Genomic DNA, 21094 nt, shown 5'->3' with positions numbered 1-21094 from the left:
GTGGTGCACTCTGCAAATTGGCCTCGACGTAGAGTGAGAAATTTGATAAAATGTATCATCTCACTGTCCCTTCCATGAACCCATAACTTCAGAAGCCTCAGTGATCTTCAAATCAGGAAACTCGTCATCCAAAAATGAAAGATCCCGCGGTACCACGTAGCGACCAATACCGGCTTGGTAATGGATCATTGCAAAGAACGCTTCATCTCCATCACCGTGCCCAATAGGAGGAAAGTCCGGAAAGAATGAAATCTTTCCGGACTTTAACTTTTCCAAACTATCAACAACAACCTCAAATTTGGCCCCTATGAAATCGTTAATGAGATGATTGCTGCTGCGTGATTGACAACTTACCCCGGGCTTTCTCAGCTGTTTGCACTAGCTCGTCAAAAGAAAGTGTGATACCTCGAATGGCGCTAATCTTTCCCCATTCCTCGATGTCCATCAACCGAGCTACGAATCTGGACATGTCTTGAGAGGTGATGAAGCTCGCCTGGATACTCCCATCACCGGAAATAGCTGCCCACTTCGACTTCATATTGAGAACGTTGATCCATGGCTCAAGATTGGATTTCCAATGCGGCATGCCGTAGTAATCGAGAAACCAGCCATTGGCGATACGTGTGTACGTAAGGCTCGTCGTCTCTAGCATGTCAATCGCTTCAAAAGTGTATCTTGACAAAGGCGAGAGTTCAATATCCCTATGTTCAAGGTTAGATGAAGTTGAAGTTGAATGATCGTCGACTAACTCTTTCACGTGAAGCATGTCGAAGCTACTAATCACGAATCTCTCCGTGGAAGAAGACCTCTCTGCCGCTTGGATCAAGTTCTTCTGAGCCTGGTTTGCTTCAGGCGAAATGACACTGATGGCGCATATAAGAACGTTGACGCTTGCTTTCTCGAGAGCTTTGGTAATAGCTTCGGCATCGTTATAGTCTACCTTGAGATAGCTCACTGCGCCTGAAGAAGGTCGTTCCTGTGACGTTTATGAGCTTACGAGTAATTAAGAAAGAGACTGTAGGGAAATTACTGATCGAGAAAGTGCATATACTTTGTGCTTGCCATACTCGACAAGGCCATCGACAATGGTGCTGCCAACACTTCCGGTTCCACCAGCGACTGCTACGACTCTCATGTTCATGATATGTTGCAGCGAGATGTTGATGATTGATGATGGTGAACATGCAAGGGTCAAGTCGAAGACTTTATAGCAAAGGGATATTCTGTGATCCCTGACTAATGTCTTCTATTCACCGTGATATGGAGGGGTCACATTAATAACCTAGGTGCAGTTAGTTACCAATCCGAGAATGTTGATCTCCTCAGAGTTGTGGGGGGCGTATTTGTATTGCCGTTTGTGGTAATACTGTCAACTTGACCAACTTAACCAGCTGACCAGTCTCGCTTGGGTTTAATCCCGGCAACAGCGTCTACTGTAATGCTGCTTTTCAGTTCGGCAGTAACTTTGTTCATCATGTGAGCAAAAAAGATTGAAAATATGGCAGCGAGACAAGAATTTGTGATTAGAATGATTGGCTCTATTTTCGAAGCAGATCTACTCATTACATCCTGTTTCTCAACTTCAAGCGCACAGAATAGTAACCATTAATTAGAGCTGACTTCGCTCATAAATAATAGGCTCATCCACCTCTAACACCTCTTTCATATTCTCCCATAGCTTGACAGATTCAAAGACACTCTCACTTGGCTCGTGGCTCTCCACAAACCAACTGATACCAGTACAGTCCCTTGTATCAGCGTACACCATTGTAGATAAAGCGAAGCGATCGTTGGCAAACACCTCTAAAACATCTCCATCGCAGAAGATACGTAGATGTAGCTTCTCCAGCTCCTCTGATCCGTTTCTATCAGAGTAGAACAGAGTGAAAGGGCCCGAGGCAGGGGCTTTCTCGATATCAGTTTCGTCATTTGACAGAGTCTTATCGATAGTAATCGTTTCGTTTTGGGGAGAAAAGTGGATGCTTGTTCCTTGTGTCAAGTCTTTGTTGTGTCGGATCCAGAAGCCCATGCTTTGATCGGTTGGCGACACTTTAATCGTGGCTTCCAGTTCCCAACATCCAGAGTGTGCGTTGATGAGACCTCCTAGATTTGACGAGCTATCGAGGCTGTTCCAATACGCTGGTTTTCCTTGTCTGAGACCTTCCAAGTTCGGAAGTGGCCGGATACCAAGTGTTTGAACTGTACTAGACCCTCTTCCATTATCTGTGGCCTTGATACAACCAAGGTCCTGAAGTGGTGATGTGAGCGATCTTGTGACGTTGTCGACGGAGTATAAGAACAACTCTCGGGGAAGAGAAAAGTATCCTGTCCATCCCTTATTCTCGCGGCGTGCCAGAGTCAAGTCATCCTCCTTTAACCATCCCCACACAATTCTGTTCTTCGTAATTGGATGCTCATACGAATTTGGGGCATATAGGCATCCATGGTCGAGGATGCCGTCAAACTCTGGTTTGAGTCTGGGGCCCTCCCGTGTCTGTTCCAAAGAACCGGCCATCCACAATGACCACTGCTCAGCACCCTCCTTCGCCCCGGGCTTCACTCCACCTTCTGTTCCCATAAGCATAAACGGACATTCTTCGGAGTCGTTATGAAGTGTCATAAAGTTGACGCATTCCCAGTTAACACCGAAGTCGCCGCCCCATCGACCAGAGGGGCTATATCCGGTGGGGAGGTCGACTAAAGGACCGAGGTAGGTCCACTGGGTTAAGTCGGTCGGTGAAATAGCATAGAGGAACACGGTAGGTCCACCATCAACGATACCTCCTGATACGAAACCATACAGGCTTACCTCGCCTCGAATCTCGTCCATAGCAGGCCATTCTGCCAGGAAAGGGTCCCGGAAGCCTGTGACAGTGACACCTTCGGGTTCGCCGTCCAGAATGGGGTTCTGCTCGCTCTTGTGCCATGTCTTTCCCCCGTCGTTTGATGTGGCTACTGAAAGGCCAGCGCAGTTTCGAGTATATGGTAGAGTCCAGTGGATTGGAAGATTTGTGATGGACGAGTAGATAACTGTGAGCTGGCCTTCCTCGCCCTGAAGACCTGTTGGGTGAAGGCAACCTGTGAAGATGCCTTCCTTATCATATGACTCTGAGGGTTCCAAGACAGGGTTTTGTGTGTTTTGTTTCCACGTCAAACCATCTCTACTCGTGAGATGCCCCCAAGTGATGTCACCCCAATCGCAGGATTTGGGGTTCCCTGGTGGCAAAGTCAGCTGGAGATGCAGAATTGAGATGAGTCGTGGACTTACATTGATATGATAAGTGATATGTGCCAGTAGAAGCGTCGTATCCCGGTGCACAAGGGTCGTTGATCCAGCCTCTTGGTGCTTTGAGATGGTATGTGGGTGAAGGGTGCCATCTTGGGCGTGGAGTCGTGTTTTTCACCGTCATGGTCACTGTCTATAATGGATCAATCCTTTGTCGTTCTGATGTTCGCTTTCAGTCAGTTTTGCTCAACCAGGACGATGAAGATCTGGAGGAATCGAAAGGATATAAAACAATCAAGAATTCGCGGTAAGAGAAAACAGTCAAAAATGGGTTTTGCCTAATAAGTAGCTAATTCAGCCGACCTCTCTAGACCCCTCCACGATCATCCGCCCGTCTGCGTTACCCGTGTCGTCGGACCGACATCAACCAAAGAGATGCAACGCCAATCACCAGACAGAAACGGGGCTCAAGTGGTGGATCCCTTCACCGTAAGGTGCAGATCGTCTCTTCGCCTCTTTCAGTTTGATCCTTTCCAGACTGCCGCTAAGAACGCCCCCAAAGAATCTCGACGGTCCGAGATCAGAACCCAAAGTTCCCTGTCATGCCCGTTCGAATTACCCCCGCATTATTCAGGTCCACTCGAGTTTTGCTTCTCTAGAAGAGATAACCGATTATTTCCCCTTGCAACAAAAGATCGATTGATGAGGATAGACGTACGTGTCAGATGGTTCACTGCAGATGCAAATGCAGGGAGTTTGATAACGTAGCTAGTCTCACTACCATCTTAACCGCACGTGTAAGATTTCATCATTTGGAGACTGCATGCATGAATGAGAAGCTGCAGACTATTTGCACGTGATGCTTTGTTTTTATAATAACCATTCCATGTTGATACAAGTACAGGTACACACTCTCAGTAGGTACCCCAACGTATCTACCTATTTCCATCAACTTCAACAGCACCAGTGCTATGACCAAATTGATCCACGCGCGCCTTTGCAAATTTCCGTGCACTCACTCTGTGTTCAAACAAAACATCCAATTCTCCAAAAGTCCTGCCTTTGGGTTCTGGTAATCGGAAATACGCCCACACCATGATCAGAAAGCAGAACGCCGCCCAAAAGAGACCTGTTTTTGCACCCCAGTTCCATGCATGTACACCAAGCATCCTTGGCATGAGGGTATTATTGACTAGGCCAGCCATATTATTAAAATTACGCGCGAGCACAATTGTCTTGGCTTTAAGGCGTGTCGAAGGAATCTCTGCGACGATAGTATAACAAACTGGTCCAACAGCCAGATCGTAGATGAAGGTGTAGAAAATTAGTAGACTGCCCACTGCCCAAGACGGACCAGAATTCTTTTGTGGTGCAAAGCCGAGACCACCGACGACAAGAAGAATAACGAAGAGGCAGCTTGTGCCTGCGATATAGAGACTGCGACGTCCGTATTTGGACATGAGAAACCACGAAAGAATGACTCCGATGGCTCCGACGGAGTACTGAACAATATTGAGGGTGAACGCGTTATTTGATGATAGTCCTGCGCGCTCATAAAATTGGACAGAGTAGCCCATTAAAACACTGCCGCACATAGCTTGAGCGACATATGTAATCGACGCAATTTCAGTACGTCGCAAGTCAGCTCTCATAAAGCAATGCCAATAGTTAGTGCCTGCAGACGTGGCCTTTTCAAGCTCATTCGTTTCGTGAATCATCGACACTTGTGCATCAGCATCGAACTTGATATCTGGCTGAGGACTGACGAGTTTAAGAATAGCTTTCTTAGCATCGTCGTGACGGCCCATTCGCACCAACCACCAAGGCGATTCTGGCGCAAAGGCTGTACCGAGGATGATAAACGGTGGCCAAAGCCATTGCAAGGCAAAGGGGACGCGGTAAGACCATTCGTTATCTAGATCCAAAAGTCCACGGAGGACTCCAGCCGATATCAGTTGGCCGATAACCCAGCAGAGGTTCACATAGGCTGTGAGATAAGGTCGTAAGACGACCGGGGCAATATCAGACGCGTATGCAAGCGTCAGTGTCTGAAACACGCCCCACGGGATACCCATGAGAATTTGACCCGCGAGAATCATCTCGATATTCTTGGCAAAGAACACGACGAAGGTAAAAGCGACCATGATGATCTGGGCCAGAATCATGGTCTTTTTGTATCCAATGGCATCAGATACCCAGCCATTGAGATACAGGCCAAAGATCTGGCCACACATACCGCCGACTTGGATGTACGTCTGCCAATCAGCTGAAATTACCATTCCACCATCGGGATTTGGTTGATTGCCATATTTGTTACGGAATCTGCATGATGATTAGTCTTGTACATCATTTCAACCTGGGACAGGGAACTCACGATTCGTAGCCGTAGAAGGAACCAATTAGGGCCATGTCATAACCCTCCATAATGATAGCCATGGAGAAGACTAGTGAGAAGAAGATGGCTTTGGGGTAAAGCCGCAGGGCGTCTCGAAGCGTCAGCTCATGCTCTAGCGCGGTGGCGGCGCTGGCTTCGGCATGCTTTGACTGCCCCTTCATCTCGTCGTTGGCAGTCTGTTTGACTGTTGGGTTCGGCTTTTCGGACGCCATTGCTGCTGTGTTCGAAGGCGAGATGGTGTCTAGCGACGCGCTTTCTCCGTCACGATCCATGTCCGAGATTAAGGTTTGAGGCAAGGGATGATTTTAAGCGCCAGCAGGGTCAGAAATTGAGGTACTATGCCTGATACAATTCTTCTGGAGTCAATTGACAATGTGCAGCAATGCCAGTCTTTTCCAGGCTCGTAAACTCCGGATGTGAAGCCAATGGATTGGCTTGACGCGGCGTCCAAATCAGCTCATCTCCGAAGTAAAGCTAAAAAAGGAGTACCCGTCATTCCACAACCCAAGTCTTGTCTTGCCAAGCAACTCGTCGGTCCGGGGGAAAAGTTTGATATCACTGGTTACACTTTCGGGTAAGAAACAACCGACATCTGGGGACGCCGTTGAATGATTCTGGGGTTGGCGACTTGGTGCGATACGATAAGGCCAAGGAAATCTGGGGTTAAGGAGAAGGAGAAGATCTGGGGCTGAGGGGCGAAAAATGGACTGAACTACGGGGGCGTTCCGTCGGTCCGACAGTTTATTGAAGCTTGGACTAAGAGTCAAGGATGTCATGTGTTCGTATTGACGGTATGTCGGTCCGACGGTGTTTATCAAAAGTGATTAGATGGTTGGACCAAGGTGGAGAAGAAAAGAACAAATGCCAGTATGTATCACTACTTGATGTTGATAGTACCATGCATAGTGTCGAAAACTTCCCATATATTGTCATTAGACATATATAGTACAGCCATGCTACGTGGAGCACTACCTCTTATTCTCAAGTCGATAATAGACCCGGTTTGACCTTGGAAGGAAAACGAAACGGTGGAATAATAGGGATGGTGATATGTGCCACAGAGACTCTGGAGTTATCCGATATGCGAACCCATGACCCACTATGCAGCCATACGGCCTCATCTGAGATGGACATGGAGTCTGAAGGAAAGGCTGAGCTTTTCCCTTTAGGAAATCCTGAGCTTCGAACAGAATCACGGATTTCGGACTCATAATAAGCCAGATTTTCTTCGACCACGAACCTATCATCAACAGTACCTCGGATCTCGAGGATTTGACAAATGAACTCCTCGATAGATGTTGCGTCCACGCCCACAAAGCAGAAAACAGCAATTGAGTCCGTCGATGGTTGCCCTGATGGAAGGTCCACTACAAGCTTTACCACGAACACAGCCCCAAACAAGGTATCAGTGAGTGGACGCAAAGCATGAGTCCAACAATGGTGATCTACTTCCGGTTTGGTGGAGATGGCACTGATCTTACTGGGGCAACTCACAGTGACAAATACACCAAACCTAGGGGCATTTATTGACATCGGTGACTGCGCCATCAAGAGCTGTTGGTCCCTTGGGCCTGCAACATATAAGCTCGAAAGAGGTACACCACTAACATTATTGATAGGCGTAGGCCGATGAGGAAAGGGGAATCTGGCATAACGTCGAGATAGGGGAAGTTTTTGCAAAACTATGGCAACATGTTGCTTAGTATCATGGCAGTCAACATCGAGTACAGCCAAGTAGCGACAGCCCTTTGAGTCGAAACTCCTATAAGCCGTCGTAGGCCAAAGGGTTCTCGTATACGCAATAGTAAGAAGTTTTAGGCTAATGGATAGCCCAGAGTTGCTTGTAGCGTATGATAAAGAATCGTTGGCCCATGGTGGTCTGTAATATGAACCAGAGTTTTCAAACGTCTTTGGTGATGGCGATAGCATGCTTGGCCAGTTTTCAGGAACGTAATCTCTATTCCACTCCCAACAGAATATTGGCTGATCATTCGAGACACGAATGATTTCTTCTTGGAGTCGAATGAATGCCTTGTTCCCTTCCCCGTATAGTAAGGGCATGTTGATATCAAAGATGCCAAGCATACAGTATGCTATATCCTCTACCCTCGTTGTTTCGCGGTGTGACACCCAAGACATGCGCTCGCTGACGCTGACTTGATAGATATTATCTCCGGTATGATCTTTCTTGATCTTTGTGATCTGAAAGATGTTTCCAGATAGAGAGTCCCGCGTTCCGAAAACAGACCAGTCTTTGGCGAAAAAGATGAGAGACTTGGGTGCCAGAAGCTCTTGCAGCGTCCATCCTCTAGTAAACCAACGAGAGGAAGAGAAGGATTGCAGGTCGCCAGGCTGTACATCGGCAAGATAGACATAGCAAACTGAAGAGTTTTTGTACCAGCTGAACATGGAATTGATTGCCTCGCTCAGCTCTGCAGAGCTTCTTTTGTCGATACAGTTCGTATCGCACCAGAGATAATCGTAACCATCGAGGCGAGCTTGATGACAAGATTTTTGTATTTTGTTAAACCCAGATTTAATTCTAAAGTCGGACAAATTGTCTTGCCAGTCGACGAATGATACTTCCTCATCGCCCCAAGTGTGGGATAGGATGGCATATGTCGGGATCTGGCTCTGAAACTCGTCAAGCTTTAGAGTTTTGGTGTTGATGAGCCTCATTGTCTACTACATGCGGGGTAAGAGCGTAAAATTAATTGCTCCGTTGATTGTAGCTGAAAAGATAATCCACTCTTTGCCGGAAAGTGGGCGCGTGGAATGAATGTCTGCCCTACGGGTACGAAGGCCGTGTTGGTAAAAAGGTTTATTTCCTTGACATCTCCCTAGGTAGGCTGGAAGCAATTCGTTCGATGGATCGATGTGTGAACATGTTGAAGTTACGGCGCGCCCTGCCACTGACGTGATGGGGCTGTTTTAGTGGACTTCAAGGCCCACTGACCTATAAGTAATGAGTGCCCGCAATCCATACATACTATCTGTCGCTCATAACAATTACGAACCATACCAAAACGTTGATCATAAATCTCACCGCAACTCATCCTTCACCATGTCTTTGATGACCCAAGACCCCGGCGAGCTCTCCCTGAGCAAACTTCTATCAACTCTCACATCAACACTGCACCCAACCATCTACGTCTTTGCCACTTATGCAGACCTATCAAAACTACCACCATTGTCCGAGACACAGATGCTGTTCAAAGAATCCGAGGGTGTGACTGCAATCGTTAGCAAGGAATATGCAGAGTCTCACAGCATGGACTATTTCTTCCCTTGCAAGATGATCAGTCTCAATGTCACTTCGAGCTTGGAAGCTGTCGGGTTCATGGCAGTCATCGCTACAAAACTGGCAGCAAAGGGAATTGGGTGTAACCCCGTCAGCGGGTTCTATCATGATCACATATTTGTACCTCTGGGTCGAGAGGATGAATCGTCAGAAGTCCTTGCGCAGATAGCGGCAGAAAACAAGAACAAGGCATAAGAGAAAGTATAACAAAGATATACCTGAGAGACTTCAAAATACATACAACAGACTACATATCAAGTGTAATCATGTTGAACAATGAATGATTTCATGATAGATTAGCCGTTCCGGCTTTCCTGAGATTTGCTGCGAAACTCTTGAGCTGCCTTGATCATCTGTTCCGTCCCTATTGTGCTTTTCGTGGACTTTTCTCCCATAAAAATAATGACGCAACCAACCCTGCAATAGCCATAGCTGTCATGAAGATATTTTGCATGTTATAGCCTTCAGCAAATGCTCTTCTAACGGCCAGCTGTTGAATCGGGTCCAGATCATTGATGGCAGATACCGAGTCAAAGATCGCTGCTGCCTGGTTCGCGGACACGATATCTGACAATCTTGGCTTCAGATGGTTGTTAAGAACGGTGGCGCTACATCATCATCAGTTTTCTGTGTCTTAACGTAATGAGCTAAACTTGCCATATAGCTAGCGACACTGTGCCACCCAGGACTCTGATCTGTGTCAAGGCGCCCATCATCACGGCTCAGAGATGTCAGTATTTCAAGCTGTACTCAATAATGATATATTGTTGCTTACATAGATTGGTTGCAGAAACTACAATCCGGGCAAAAGTCAAAACTGTAGTCAGACCCAATCCAAACCCGATACCCATGAGTACTTCGTAGCCGTATTGTGCGCTTGGCATCTTCGTTGAGGCTGTTGGCAACGAGCACATCAAGCCGACACCTAATACCTGCAGTGCCGCGGCAAGAATGACGGGGTATACTGGCGGGATCTTTGCGTTGCCAGTGAGGTATCCGGAAAGAACTGTTGCTACAGGCGATGAGAGCATCATTGGGAGTAAACTAATGCCAGCCTGAGAAGGGGACATGCCATATACTGCTTGAGCTCTTTGTGGGATATTGACCACCATTGATACGAAGGGAAATCCGACAAAGCATGTTGTTCTATGTGATTCAGTATAGCACATCGAGATAAAAGCTCACACAACTCACATCAGCATGGCACTGCATATCCTGTCGTTGCAGATACTTGGGGGAAATACAGGTTCTTGCTTACTCGACGAGTACTCAACATACACTTCCCAAAAGCCGAATCCAACGAAGAACACAATTGCGATGACAAGTGTGGATATCACGACAGCGCTGTCCCAAGGGTATCGGGTACCTCCCTCTTCTAGGGCAAATACAAGGAGGACTGATGCTGAAAGTAGTAGGAATATGCCAAGGTAGTCAATACGCACCCAATTCGAACGACTCAGTTTGGAGCGGATAATATGAATGAGTGACGATCCGGACGACTGTTCGGATGCTGGCAAGAAAATGGCCACAAGAATGAAAGCCAGGGCACCCCCTGGGACACTTTCATCGTGTCAGCACAGAGACTATCGGACACACAGATGGGACTTACTTGAGGAGGAAAACCCAACGCCAGGTAGAGTGTTGACTAATGACACCACCAAGGATAGGACCCAAAACACTTGCAGTGACAAAGACAGTCGACACAATTCCCATGTATTTTGCGTACTTGTCAATGGGCACTAGGATTGGAGCAATCGCTAAGATCATGGAGTAGATGCCAGATGCACCTATTCCCTGGAATGCGCGGAGTATGATGCTGAGGGAAAGTTCAGTGCCTAGACAAGTAACGAAGCGGTGAGAACTCACAGGTCAACAACGTTACTAGTGGCGCCGCAAAGACCAGAGAATAACGTAAAAATCAGAATAGCGAGTAAAAGCATGGTTTTGTTCCCAAATACATCACTCAACTTGGCATATATAGTAAGGAAACCTAGCTTTGTCAGTGCCCTGTTTTTCAACAACATCATGTAATTGGCAGACCAGTGTACGTCAAGAGATAAGAGGTGACGATCCAATCTCTTAGTATGAAGCCATTCAGGGCGTCTGTTATAGAGACCAACGATGTGCTGACGATGGTTGTTTCAAGCGTGGAGAGGAAGAGACTCAACCACAACCTAGATAGCCAACTTTAGACAGTGTCAAACACTGAGAGTGATGATAAAATCTCACGCTGCAGTCAGACAGTAGAACCTCCATCCTTTCAGATATCGGACCTCATTGTTATCTTCTGTAAGGTCTCCTTGGGCTGGAACAAACACCTGGTCGGTATCGGAGGCGGGTCTCTTGTTGTCATTTCGCTGGGTCGCTTGTTCTGTTCTAGGGCTACTAAGGTCAATTGTTTCAAGGCCATGCCCAGACTCTTGGGCCCGGCTTGCATGGCGCTGCATTTTGACAAATGCTATGACGTTTAGTTGACAGTGGCGCTGGTGGGAAACTCAAGCAAAATCCTATTTATTGATATCTGTAGGTATAGAATGATGATATGATTAAAACTACTAGCCACTAATCATAGAGCCGCGTACTCTCGCTGCACCACATTTGCTGCTGGATGCCAACTGTCCAATACCTAAAATTACAAGTAAGCAGCCAACGTTTCACAAGCCTGTCGCTGCTTCTAGCGTGATCCTTCCTAGCCTAATTGAACGAAGGCCAGTCGGACAAATTCCATCCCGAGCAATGGCTGGGACAATGCATGCTCTTCCTTGAAAACAATTGTCAACTCCCTTCAACAAAGGCAAAGAAAGAACATAAATCTAGTCATGTCAGAAGCATCTCAATCTCAGAAGGAGCTATTTTTTCGTTCATACAATGAGTCGTCCACCACAACAGTCGTGCTAATCCACGGCCTCTTCTCCTGCAACCTCGAATGGGAGCACGTCGTAACATCCCTTGGTGATTATCATCTCATAATTCCCGATCTTCCTCAGCACTCAAAGTCCAAACAAGTTGGCCCCTGGTCTCTCGAACTAGGTGCAGACTCTGTCGCGCATCTTATCCGCGCCTACGCCCACAATGGCCAAGCGCATGTCGTCGGCCTCTCGCTGGGAGGCTTTACAACAATGGAGATAGTCCGTCGACATCCAGACCTTGTCAAGTCGGCATTTGTCACTGGAGCGGCGCCATTCATGCCCTGGCAGACGTGGATGGCTGAGCGACCCAGCCTTCTGCACTATGGACTCAAGCTAGTCCTGAACTCTGGTTTTTACACCTTTAGCGTCTGGAGGGCCGGTCTCAAGGATCACACCCTGTTGAAGAATGAGATTGCTTGCAATAACGATTGGAACTTGGTCAACGACGCCTATGGGGGCCTTGCTAAGTGGGGAGAAGAGGCTGTAAATGATGTCGCTACAAAGGATAAGCGAATATTGGCCATTGCCGGAGACCAGGGTGATAATATCGAGGGGACGAAAGAGATGGCTCAGCTATTCTGTTCACAGGGGCTTGGTGATGGAAAGAAAAGCGCGGCTTGTGTCATAAAGGGAGCCATTCATGGTTGGAATCTTCAGTTTCCAGAATTATTCGCTGATGGAATCAAGGCTTGGGTCGAAGACAAACCTTTGCCTGAAGAGTTCGTCAATCTACTGTGAGGATAATACGATGGGAATAGTCGGTATAATTGTAAATCAATATCAGCTGCTGTCATCTGCTTCTTGTTTAAGAATATTTCCAGTCTATACCAAGACTATCTCACAATTTGAGACCCATGAACGTCTTTCCCCCGGATCTCCTTTGACGTGTAAGACACCTTCTTTCACCAGCCATTAGTGCTATTAAAAAAGGCAAAGAGAGGAAGAGCTGGGTTTTGCGCATCAATCATCTGTTGATCATCCATCATAGACCATTCCAAGGGCATTGTCGGGTTTTGTATCAAATCAGGCGGAACATTATCGCCGAATTCCAGATTGTCGACGTAGCCTCCTTGATTATCGCAATTCAATTGGTGGGATGGAAAGATAGTCTGACTTGTCCGGAATAGTCCAGCTTGTAACAACTCTATCTTCAGCTTGGGTATGAAGATAGGGACATCGACAGGAGCTTCCATCTTTTGAAGCGTCGATTCGCGAATCTCCCAAGACTTAAGCAGAAGCCTAGCCAACTGGAGATGCAGCTTAGTAGTAACATCCCATAACTCCTCATGATAACGGTAGAAATTATCAAACAGTCGCCACGTACGCTCGGCGAACGGCCCGGTTGGTGAGCGCTCCACAAGTTGACCGGCCAAAAACAGAAGTGAGTCAAGGTGGAAGTGCGTTTTGAACGCCCAAAGAAAGTTTCCTTGACTTGCCATTTCGTACATTTTGATAGCGCCCTCATTGTGGGCGAGCCAGATACGAAAGAAGTTGTCCTTGGGGTTCTGAAGCTCGGTGCCCCATTCTGGGGTCTCTGCCATCGGTGTGCACATTAATCGACCTTCCTCCATGATATGCGGGCGAAGAAATAGTGCCAGAGCATGGATCGGTCCTCCTGAGCGATCACAATACTTTTTCTCGATTTCGCTTAGCCTGTCATCGAACTCATCTACTAGGCCTCGCAGTTCCTGTAACGAAGACTGATACTCTTCGCCTTCTGGAGTTCCTGGCTCAACTCCCAGGCCCCCAAGAAGCAGTTGTTCAAAGTCGGACATGTGATGGTCCGAGATGAAGCTAATAACCTCGTAAATTACCATGGTAAATGCCATTTCTGTGGGTCCTTCTTTGGACTGAATGGATATGGAGTCGGGGGAGAAGTCTATGTCGCTGATGTTCTGGGGCTTCTTGGTGTCGGCCCTAGAAAGCAACGACGTCGGCCTCATCCCAGAGGTTGCTGCATACATGGAGTCAAGTGCTAGAATCTGCCACCATACACGGCGACGGATCTCGGTTTCGAATGGGGTCAATCCGAGTACTTCACCATCACGATGGACACCCATTTTATGAGCGATCCTGATGACTGCGCCGCTGAGAACCCAGACTGCATCGTGGTTGCTACGACCTTGTAATGAGATCTGCATAAGTAGTTAGTGGTAAAGATCATTTTGCATTTCAAGATACTGTGGCAACCATACCAAGTAGAGCACCAATGCTTGTAGAATAGGCATGTCATAGTTTCTGAGGTAATTCACTTTGTTCAGTGCTGTTTTCAGACCATCTGTGAATCGTCGGATTGCTTCATTCTTGTGTAGATCCAGCATCGATTTGGCTTCTTCTTTCGAAAGACTGACGACAGAAACGAGGCAGATGGAGAACAGCAAGGCTCTAGACTTGTGAGGCATGTCTTCAGGATTCGTCATTGCGCTGATGATCAGCTGCTCCGTGCTAGGGCCATGTATCATCTTGCTCAGAGGATTGACTCTGTTTAGAAAGACTTGCCACAATCGAAGGATTTGAAATGGCAGGGGAAGGTGATCCCCAAGGTTGGAAGATGACGCTGCAGTCAGAAGCAAGTCAACATCTTCATGCGTGGGTGGCGAGGCCCGTGAAGGGCACGTTTCGTCGTCTGAGGTTTCTTGGTCAAGAATATGGCGCATCTCTTCCAACTGTTGTTCTCCAAGGGTTAGTCTGAGCATTCCAATCTCCGTAACAAGCTACTGACGTTATCGTAAATAGTCCCCCAGACTCTGCTATCCAAGAACTTGTAGCCGCCATTCTTGACTACAAGCCTACCGGCGCCGGATGAGATTGGGGTCGAAAGCCCATTCGACGGAGCGGGAGACGCGGAAGGTGAAAAATCCAGAGACTCATGCGTAGGTACAGAGGTAGGCTCAGCAGGTGATCCCTGAAGTGTATACTGTTCAAGCAAGGCCTCTACCTTTTTGATTCTTTCTTGTAGCAGGACATTTGGTGTTCGTCTTTTGCGCACAGGAGTCGGTTTTGATGGAGTGCAGTTCAAGTTGGCCTGTACATGTCAGCCCTGTATTGGAGAGTGATGCTGTATTCTGGGTGACTGATCAAACCTTGACGCAGTTGGAACAAGGAAATATGCGGTTGCATTTGATCTTCCGTTGTTGACAATAAGTACATGCCAAGACTCGCTGGCGTTTCTGGATAGAGCCGCCATCGGAGTCGTTCGGCATGTCTTGGGATTGATGACCATTCACATACGGAGCACTCATGATGAATAAATGATTACAGGTAATAAATTGTTTATGAAATGTGCTTGAAGAGGAATGTTATTTCTATCAGACCGGGAAGTTCGTGACATTGTATTGACCCGATATGTGTTTTACTCGGCATCTCGGGCTCTTGTACGACCCCGGTTGGGTCAATGGCAGGGATACGTTAACAATTATAGGCCAATCAAACGTCTTACCAATTCACGAGAGACTTTGTGTAAGGTTGACGCGAATAATAAGACAATATCGTTTCGTTGTTCATTAATGAAATAAAACATTGATTGGGTGTTATCTGGAAACACAAAACAGTCGAGGCACATGTTGAATAAGGATTACCCGCGCTAGCTTGATGACATCAGTCCGGCGGAAATTACTTCTTACGGTAGTCACAGTAAGCACAGTATTTCGAAACGGGTAATGGTCTCGCCGAGTGTTACCGTATCTAGCTAGATAGCTTTCTCACAAATTGGTTATCACCAAAAGGCACAGCATCTCACAGCATGTCTGTTCACCTCGACCATGCCGTCATAAATTACACATTGGCAGCTATAAAGAGACCAAGTCTTCATTGCCAGTCCCCAAACTGCAATCTGTCGGGTTGTTGATTCTTGAAACACAAACTCGTCAAGCACTCATGATGCCTACTCCTCTTGGACTTGCCGTCATTGGCACAAATTGGATCACCAACTCGTTCATACAATCATGTCACGAGAGTAAATTGTTCCATCTTAGAGCGGTATACTCGAGGAAACTCGATACTGCCAAGGGCTTTATTACAGAAACTCCCTCCATCGAAGAAACTTCGTCTGTGGAAGCATACGACAACCTAGACTCCATGCTCAACGACCAAGACATCGACGTGGTCTACATTGCGTCGCCGAACTCTCTACATTACGAACAATGTGTGAAGGCTTTGAATGCTGGAAAACACGTCATCATGGAGAAGCCTTTTGCTTCCAACATGCGCGAGCTTGAGGCACTCTATGAACTGGCCGATTCCAAGAATCTGTTCATTCTAGAGGCCTATCGCCATATCCAAGAGCCCAACTTCAAAACTTTACAACGATTGTTCGATGATGAGAAGGCAAGGACCAGAAAGTTTGGCAAGATTTATGGCGCCAGCCTTTCCATGGCAGTCTACTCTCCATTGTTCGGTGAAATGACTGATACAAATATCCCCAACGTGGTTTCTCCCAAATTCAGCGGCGGTTGCTTGATGGACATGGGTGTTTATCCCGTCACCTTTGCCATTCGACTTTTTGGTGTACCTGCCTCTCAGACATATTTTCCCGTGATGCTTGAAACAGGTGTCGACGGTGGAGGCTTAATCGTTTTTGATTACACACCTGAGACATCCAAGCACAATCAAAGGTTTACTCTGCAAGCTCGAACAAGCAAGCTTTACGATTCACATGCACCAACAGAGATCTATTGTGAGAAGGGGACTATCTGCATAGAGGGTAGTCAACCTTCGAATGTGACAGATATCTGTACTATGAAGTATATCCCTCGGGGATCTCAAGATGGAGAAGAGCTGGGGAATACGACTACTGAATACACTGACATGCTGAACCTGACTTGGGAGGCTCAGGAACTTGGTCGAATCATCAACGAGGGAGACAGGGCAGCTGAAGGCGATCTGAGGGCACTCAGTAGAAGTGTTCTCACTGTTGTGGAAGATATGCGAAACAAAAACGGTATTGTATTCGATTGCGAGCGCTAGCATTTAGTTTCATGTTTTGGAGATCAACTTTGTTGGACTGAAGAAGACAAGTATTGATTGAACATATAAAGACTTCAAGACGTCACACTGTGACATTTCCAACATGTGATTCAAGCACCTATAGCTGGCATCTCACCATCCAACATCATATCCCCGTCAACAAGGGAGATACTGAAGATATCGACACCCTCGGCAAACCCACCAAAGCCAGTAAAGTCAAACATATCTCCGGAAAGCGCCCAATCTTGCTGACTCGTAGTGTGTACTGCCGACGTTGGACTTCCAGGTCTTGTCGGGGTTGACAACGACGTGTAGTCGACACTCTGCCACAGCGCCTTGACATCTCCAGGCGGCCGCTCCACGTTGGAATTGCACGGGGAGAGTTCCTGGCCACGAGTCTCGCACTGGTTATGGAATCGTTCCAACCGTTTGACCTGTAGAGAACTGGTCAGACTTCCTTGAAGCAATAGATATTTTGGACTTACCATCAGCGCTGCATGTGCCCAATAGCGCGATAAATCCCGTAGAGATTCAATCGAAGCACGATAATGTTCCTTGCTCTCCTTCCTAACATTTTCTCTTTCGTCGTTCATTGAAAGAGCATGAATCGTTCCTGCGATCATGATACAATACCCATACATCGATGTCAACACCAGAACATTCTGATTCTTCATCTCCATTAGTTCTGTGATACTCTTGGCGTGCGTCCTGCATTTTTCCCATGCCGTCTTCATAAAAACCGATGGAGCTTTCTGTTTGCCTGACTGCAAATGCTGTTGAATCAAAAATGGGTGATGAAGCAGGCAATGAGACAGATGGAACATGGCCTTGGCGAAAATGAATGACCCTGCGAGGTGCTGATCAAGGATTCCGTTAACAGTGCACCGTTTTTTGAGACTCTCCATAGTGCCTTCGTCCATCGTGAAGTAATGTTCAGCTTGAAGAAGAGTAGATGATAAAGTGGCATAAGGGGACGTCGAAGACCAGGCAACTTGGGGGGTTTTGGTGTCGTGCAACACATAGTGAGAGACCCGGCCTAGAATCGATACCATGACTACGATGAGTCCCAATGGACAACACCCGTCTACTGCCTCTTGATCCACACAATCTTGAGTCAATTCCTCAAGCTTTGGTGTGTGCTCTTCCCGGTCTTCCCGGAAAGCTTCTTCGGAGCACGGAAGAGATAATTTACACTCTTCATCCCTGATGGCGCAAAATCGACCACGAGAAAGACTGATTAACTTGTCTATTACAAATAATGACCAGAATGTTCGCCTGAGCTCTTCACGCTCAGCAACAGGCATCGAAACGTCAGGCTCCATATTGAGTTTGTTGTTCTGTGCCAGGCGAACGGCAAAGCCAAGCTTCATATGAGCCTGAGTACAGAGACCAGCTGTTTACCGACGTTAACGACCTCGCTTCTAAGATCAAGACATTCAAGTTCAGAAGAGCTCACCTGGTACTTCGGTGGTGACGATCAGGATAATAGTCTGGATAACTGTAAGAATCTTCTCTGGGGAATCTGAACCACTCCAAGGAAGGTCTATGCATTCCCAAGCTTTAGCAGCGTAGGCCGATGCATCGTCGGCGCAGTTGAGCGGAGCAACTGGAAAGGTCGAGTAGCGCCTTGCTGCTGATAGAAAGGCCCATAGCAGATATGAAGGAAGTGAGTTGTCCACTAAACGTTGCCGGAAGGTCGTTTCATGGAAGAGGGAGTAGGGTTGACTATGGCAGAAGCGGAAATAAATGTCTGCTGCATAAATGAGTGACTGTAATTGGGGACGGTCAAATGCTGATGATTGAACTGTTGAGGGTGTTTGAAGTATGCCTGTCCCTGGAGTGCTGACTTGATCGAGAGTGCGCCTGGTAGGCGCTAAATTCTGGGTTTCGACAAGTGGTAGTAATCTTTGCTGGTCAATACGGAAGTGCAGATGAAAGCACATGAGGGAAATGGGTAACTTACTTTTCGATTGTGCTCTGCAATGTTGAAATCTGGTTCTCGAGAATGGCAAACCTTTCTGTGATAGTATGCTAACCAACAATAACGATCAGTGTATATAACATCAACCATAATCTTCAGGCTTACCATTCCAGCGCCGGTCACTTCTTTGTCGCCAGTTGGTAGCACAATTGACGGTCTCTTCAAACTCCTTCTATCCTCAGCATACAGGCATCTTTGTGACAGTCGCACACAGAAACTACAAGTCGGCTTTTCTCCAGTGCAGCGGACCTTTTTCCTTCTACAGTTGAGGCAGGCTTGGCGGATTCTCTTACGGCGGCTCTCCGTGCCGTCTGAGTCGTCTTGGGAGTCGGACATTAGACTAATACGCTTTCCTGTTCGTCTGGGGTTGGTAAAGAAATGGGGGAAGAGAGAAGGGGGCGGAGACGGGCACGGCTACGACGGTTATATATAGCCGTAGACGAATGCGGGGGAAGGGGAACATCGTAGCGACGACCTAGCTAACCTAAATCAGGCCAAGATCGCTGATCATGGCACGAATAGGCTTTCCTCTATAAGTGTCAGTCATCCACAATGCTTCCCGGGATAATGTGGTAAAGAAAAGCCCTCTCTATTTTCATCATGTGTAATATTCCAGAAGCCAAGCCGAATTCATCTTACCGGACAAGCATGACAAGAAGGAGGGCCAACAGAGCTAAAAGGGCATGTCTTTCATGTCGATCTCGAAAAGTACGATGCGATGTTACACGGCAATCACCTTGCAGTAATTGTAAATGGAATACGGCAGATTGCGTTGTGATACAGTCTCGAAAGTCTCCGTGAGTTGCATTCCCGGGTCTTTTATTTTATTCGTTTTTGCTGATTACAAGAAAGAGTGAGGGAGAAGAGAAAAGAACACGAGAAACGAAAAAGCGAATCTTCACAAGACGATAAATTGAAGAATACAAAAAGAGCCGACGTTGGCAACTCATCACTATCGATTGAAACACATTCTTCAAGGCAAATACAAGACGAAAACTTCACAGGTACATCAAACCTGTTTGACCCAACCGTGGCTTCCATTGACTCCAGAAAAGCATTACAGCACTTACAAGACTTCGTCGATAACACGCCGGCCACATGTCAGCTTGCGCAAGTTGAGTTGTTTGAGCACAGCTACAATGAAGCGGACAAGAAGGGCGACGCGATGGAATGGGCGTTCCTCGAGGATCCTTCCATGTGCAGCAAAACAGCTAGTAGTTTTATTGATTCGGGTTTCCATGACGAAATTCGGCATTTGTTGGAACAAAACACTGTTGCTACAGTTGCTACGCCTTCCACCTCTTTGTCAACATATGCCGATAAACATAAGCTTGACACATTTGTCTGCTCGGTGAAGGCAGGAGTCAATGAACCTGGTGATGACTTGTTAGACAGCCTATTAGCATTGCCCTTTGACTTTTTAAGACACATCTAAGAGCAGTAGAAAATTATAGATTGCATCATCTCCAAAATCAACACTGAGATTATCCATAAGGGATTCTTTTGGTGTTTGTGTGCGATTTTTAAAGTCTACTACTGACTTCGTCTTTCATTCTGTAGCCAAGAGTCATACGAGTCTATACAGTTCATCATATGGAACATGAAAATGATTTGTAGTTAGATATCTCAGGCCACTCCAGCCTTTATCCATACACACTCTATTAACTTAATGTCAGATGTGCCGTACTTCCGAACAGGGGGGTTCTTTCACATGATAGGGAGCTCTTGTTTCTTGTCTGAATCTGTTGGTTCTAAACGACAATATCATAGGATTTCAACTTGACGTCCAACAAACAAATTACGTAACTTTGACCGGATAAGCGGCACGTCTGTATTCAGTACTATCATAATCCCCTCGTTTCGATTCCGCATCATCACCGTTTTTCTCTCACTTATCATCCTGAGACTTTAATCAATTTGGGACAGGCAGTTACAAAATACGAATAATCCCTCGAAAAAAAAAAGATATAAATTCTCGCCAAGATGACTTCAGTCGTTTATCCCGGCACGCATTTGCTCGACAGGTTCATTCAAGCGTCAGCCGCATACCTTATTCCTAGCGCTTGTTTATTCGCCAACCTTGCTGCCTACCTTAACAAAGATGATATCAAGCCTTACGAAATTCTTGGTCTGAACGTCTTTGCCAACCTTGCCCTACTCTGGGCCTACCTCCGAGGCGATCGAGCCGCTCCTAGTGCTCGATGTGGCGATGCCCGACGCCGTGATGCTGCATCATCTTGAATATTTTGGATCTGAAAGTTACGCAATGTGGAAGCGAACATGCTGCAAAGCCTTCCCGGTAGCGTCGCCAATTCCA

The 21094-nt window shown here is 46.9% G+C and overlaps 12 protein-coding genes across 12 annotated transcripts; 4 read left to right on the top strand and 8 right to left on the bottom strand.

The window, feature by feature from the left end:
- Window positions 1-60: 60 nt before the first annotated feature.
- FSST1_008398 (uncharacterized protein) lies at window positions 61-1141 on the bottom strand (the record flags this gene model as incomplete). The annotated part of the gene is made up of 4 exons (XM_083223872.1): window positions 61-305; window positions 355-701; window positions 750-976; window positions 1031-1141. 4 exons carry the CDS (start codon window positions 1139-1141, stop codon window positions 61-63), a joined length of 930 nt encoding a protein of 309 aa, XP_083084359.1.
- Window positions 1142-1609: 468 nt separating this feature from the next.
- Window positions 1610-3410, bottom strand: FSST1_008397 (glycosyl hydrolase; the record flags this gene model as incomplete). Its single annotated transcript, XM_083225278.1, has 2 exons — window positions 1610-3216; window positions 3269-3410. The coding sequence occupies 2 exons, from the start codon at window positions 3408-3410 to the stop codon at window positions 1610-1612; spliced, it is 1749 nt and encodes a 582-aa protein (XP_083084358.1).
- A 751-nt stretch (window positions 3411-4161) lies between these two features.
- Window positions 4162-5833, bottom strand: FSST1_008396 (general substrate transporter; the record flags this gene model as incomplete). The annotated part of the gene is made up of 2 exons (XM_083225277.1): window positions 4162-5548; window positions 5601-5833. 2 exons carry the CDS (start codon window positions 5831-5833, stop codon window positions 4162-4164), a joined length of 1620 nt encoding a protein of 539 aa, XP_083084357.1.
- Window positions 5834-6602: 769 nt separating this feature from the next.
- Window positions 6603-8300, bottom strand: FSST1_008395 (uncharacterized protein; the record flags this gene model as incomplete). Its single annotated transcript, XM_083225276.1, has 1 exon — window positions 6603-8300. One exon carries the CDS (start codon window positions 8298-8300, stop codon window positions 6603-6605), a length of 1698 nt encoding a protein of 565 aa, XP_083084356.1.
- A 385-nt stretch (window positions 8301-8685) lies between these two features.
- Window positions 8686-9117, top strand: FSST1_008394 (thiamine diphosphate-binding protein; the record flags this gene model as incomplete). Its single annotated transcript, XM_083225275.1, has 1 exon — window positions 8686-9117. The coding sequence occupies one exon, from the start codon at window positions 8686-8688 to the stop codon at window positions 9115-9117; it is 432 nt and encodes a 143-aa protein (XP_083084355.1).
- A 69-nt stretch (window positions 9118-9186) lies between these two features.
- On the bottom strand, window positions 9187-10862 carry FSST1_008393 (major facilitator superfamily domain-containing protein; the record flags this gene model as incomplete). The annotated part of the gene is made up of 6 exons (XM_083225274.1): window positions 9187-9354; window positions 9580-9666; window positions 9720-10068; window positions 10117-10482; window positions 10532-10738; window positions 10789-10862. The coding sequence occupies 6 exons, from the start codon at window positions 10860-10862 to the stop codon at window positions 9187-9189; spliced, it is 1251 nt and encodes a 416-aa protein (XP_083084354.1).
- A 201-nt stretch (window positions 10863-11063) lies between these two features.
- FSST1_008392 (uncharacterized protein) lies at window positions 11064-11369 on the bottom strand (the record flags this gene model as incomplete). Its single annotated transcript, XM_083225272.1, has 2 exons — window positions 11064-11096; window positions 11196-11369. 2 exons carry the CDS (start codon window positions 11367-11369, stop codon window positions 11064-11066), a joined length of 207 nt encoding a protein of 68 aa, XP_083084353.1.
- Window positions 11370-11741: 372 nt separating this feature from the next.
- FSST1_008391 (Alpha/Beta hydrolase protein) lies at window positions 11742-12569 on the top strand (the record flags this gene model as incomplete). The annotated part of the gene is made up of 1 exon (XM_083225271.1): window positions 11742-12569. One exon carries the CDS (start codon window positions 11742-11744, stop codon window positions 12567-12569), a length of 828 nt encoding a protein of 275 aa, XP_083084352.1.
- Window positions 12570-12733: 164 nt separating this feature from the next.
- FSST1_008390 (uncharacterized protein) lies at window positions 12734-15073 on the bottom strand (the record flags this gene model as incomplete). The annotated part of the gene is made up of 4 exons (XM_083225270.1): window positions 12734-13966; window positions 14027-14497; window positions 14554-14856; window positions 14915-15073. 4 exons carry the CDS (start codon window positions 15071-15073, stop codon window positions 12734-12736), a joined length of 2166 nt encoding a protein of 721 aa, XP_083084351.1.
- A 637-nt stretch (window positions 15074-15710) lies between these two features.
- FSST1_008389 (Gfo/Idh/MocA family protein) lies at window positions 15711-16796 on the top strand (the record flags this gene model as incomplete). The annotated part of the gene is made up of 1 exon (XM_083225269.1): window positions 15711-16796. One exon carries the CDS (start codon window positions 15711-15713, stop codon window positions 16794-16796), a length of 1086 nt encoding a protein of 361 aa, XP_083084350.1.
- Window positions 16797-16906: 110 nt separating this feature from the next.
- On the bottom strand, window positions 16907-19113 carry FSST1_008388 (transcription factor domain-containing protein; the record flags this gene model as incomplete). Its single annotated transcript, XM_083225268.1, has 5 exons — window positions 16907-17230; window positions 17282-18189; window positions 18253-18701; window positions 18760-18827; window positions 18883-19113. 5 exons carry the CDS (start codon window positions 19111-19113, stop codon window positions 16907-16909), a joined length of 1980 nt encoding a protein of 659 aa, XP_083084349.1.
- A 1647-nt stretch (window positions 19114-20760) lies between these two features.
- FSST1_008387 (uncharacterized protein) lies at window positions 20761-21018 on the top strand (the record flags this gene model as incomplete). The annotated part of the gene is made up of 1 exon (XM_083225267.1): window positions 20761-21018. One exon carries the CDS (start codon window positions 20761-20763, stop codon window positions 21016-21018), a length of 258 nt encoding a protein of 85 aa, XP_083084348.1.
- Between the last annotated feature and the right edge of the window lie 76 nt (window positions 21019-21094).

Source organism: Fusarium sambucinum, chromosome II (genome assembly GCF_050947815.1).
Source record: "Fusarium sambucinum isolate potato_lamoka chromosome II, whole genome shotgun sequence".
NCBI lineage: Eukaryota > Fungi > Ascomycota > Sordariomycetes > Hypocreales > Nectriaceae > Fusarium > Fusarium sambucinum.
This window is presented reverse-complemented; position numbering and strand designations above follow the sequence as displayed.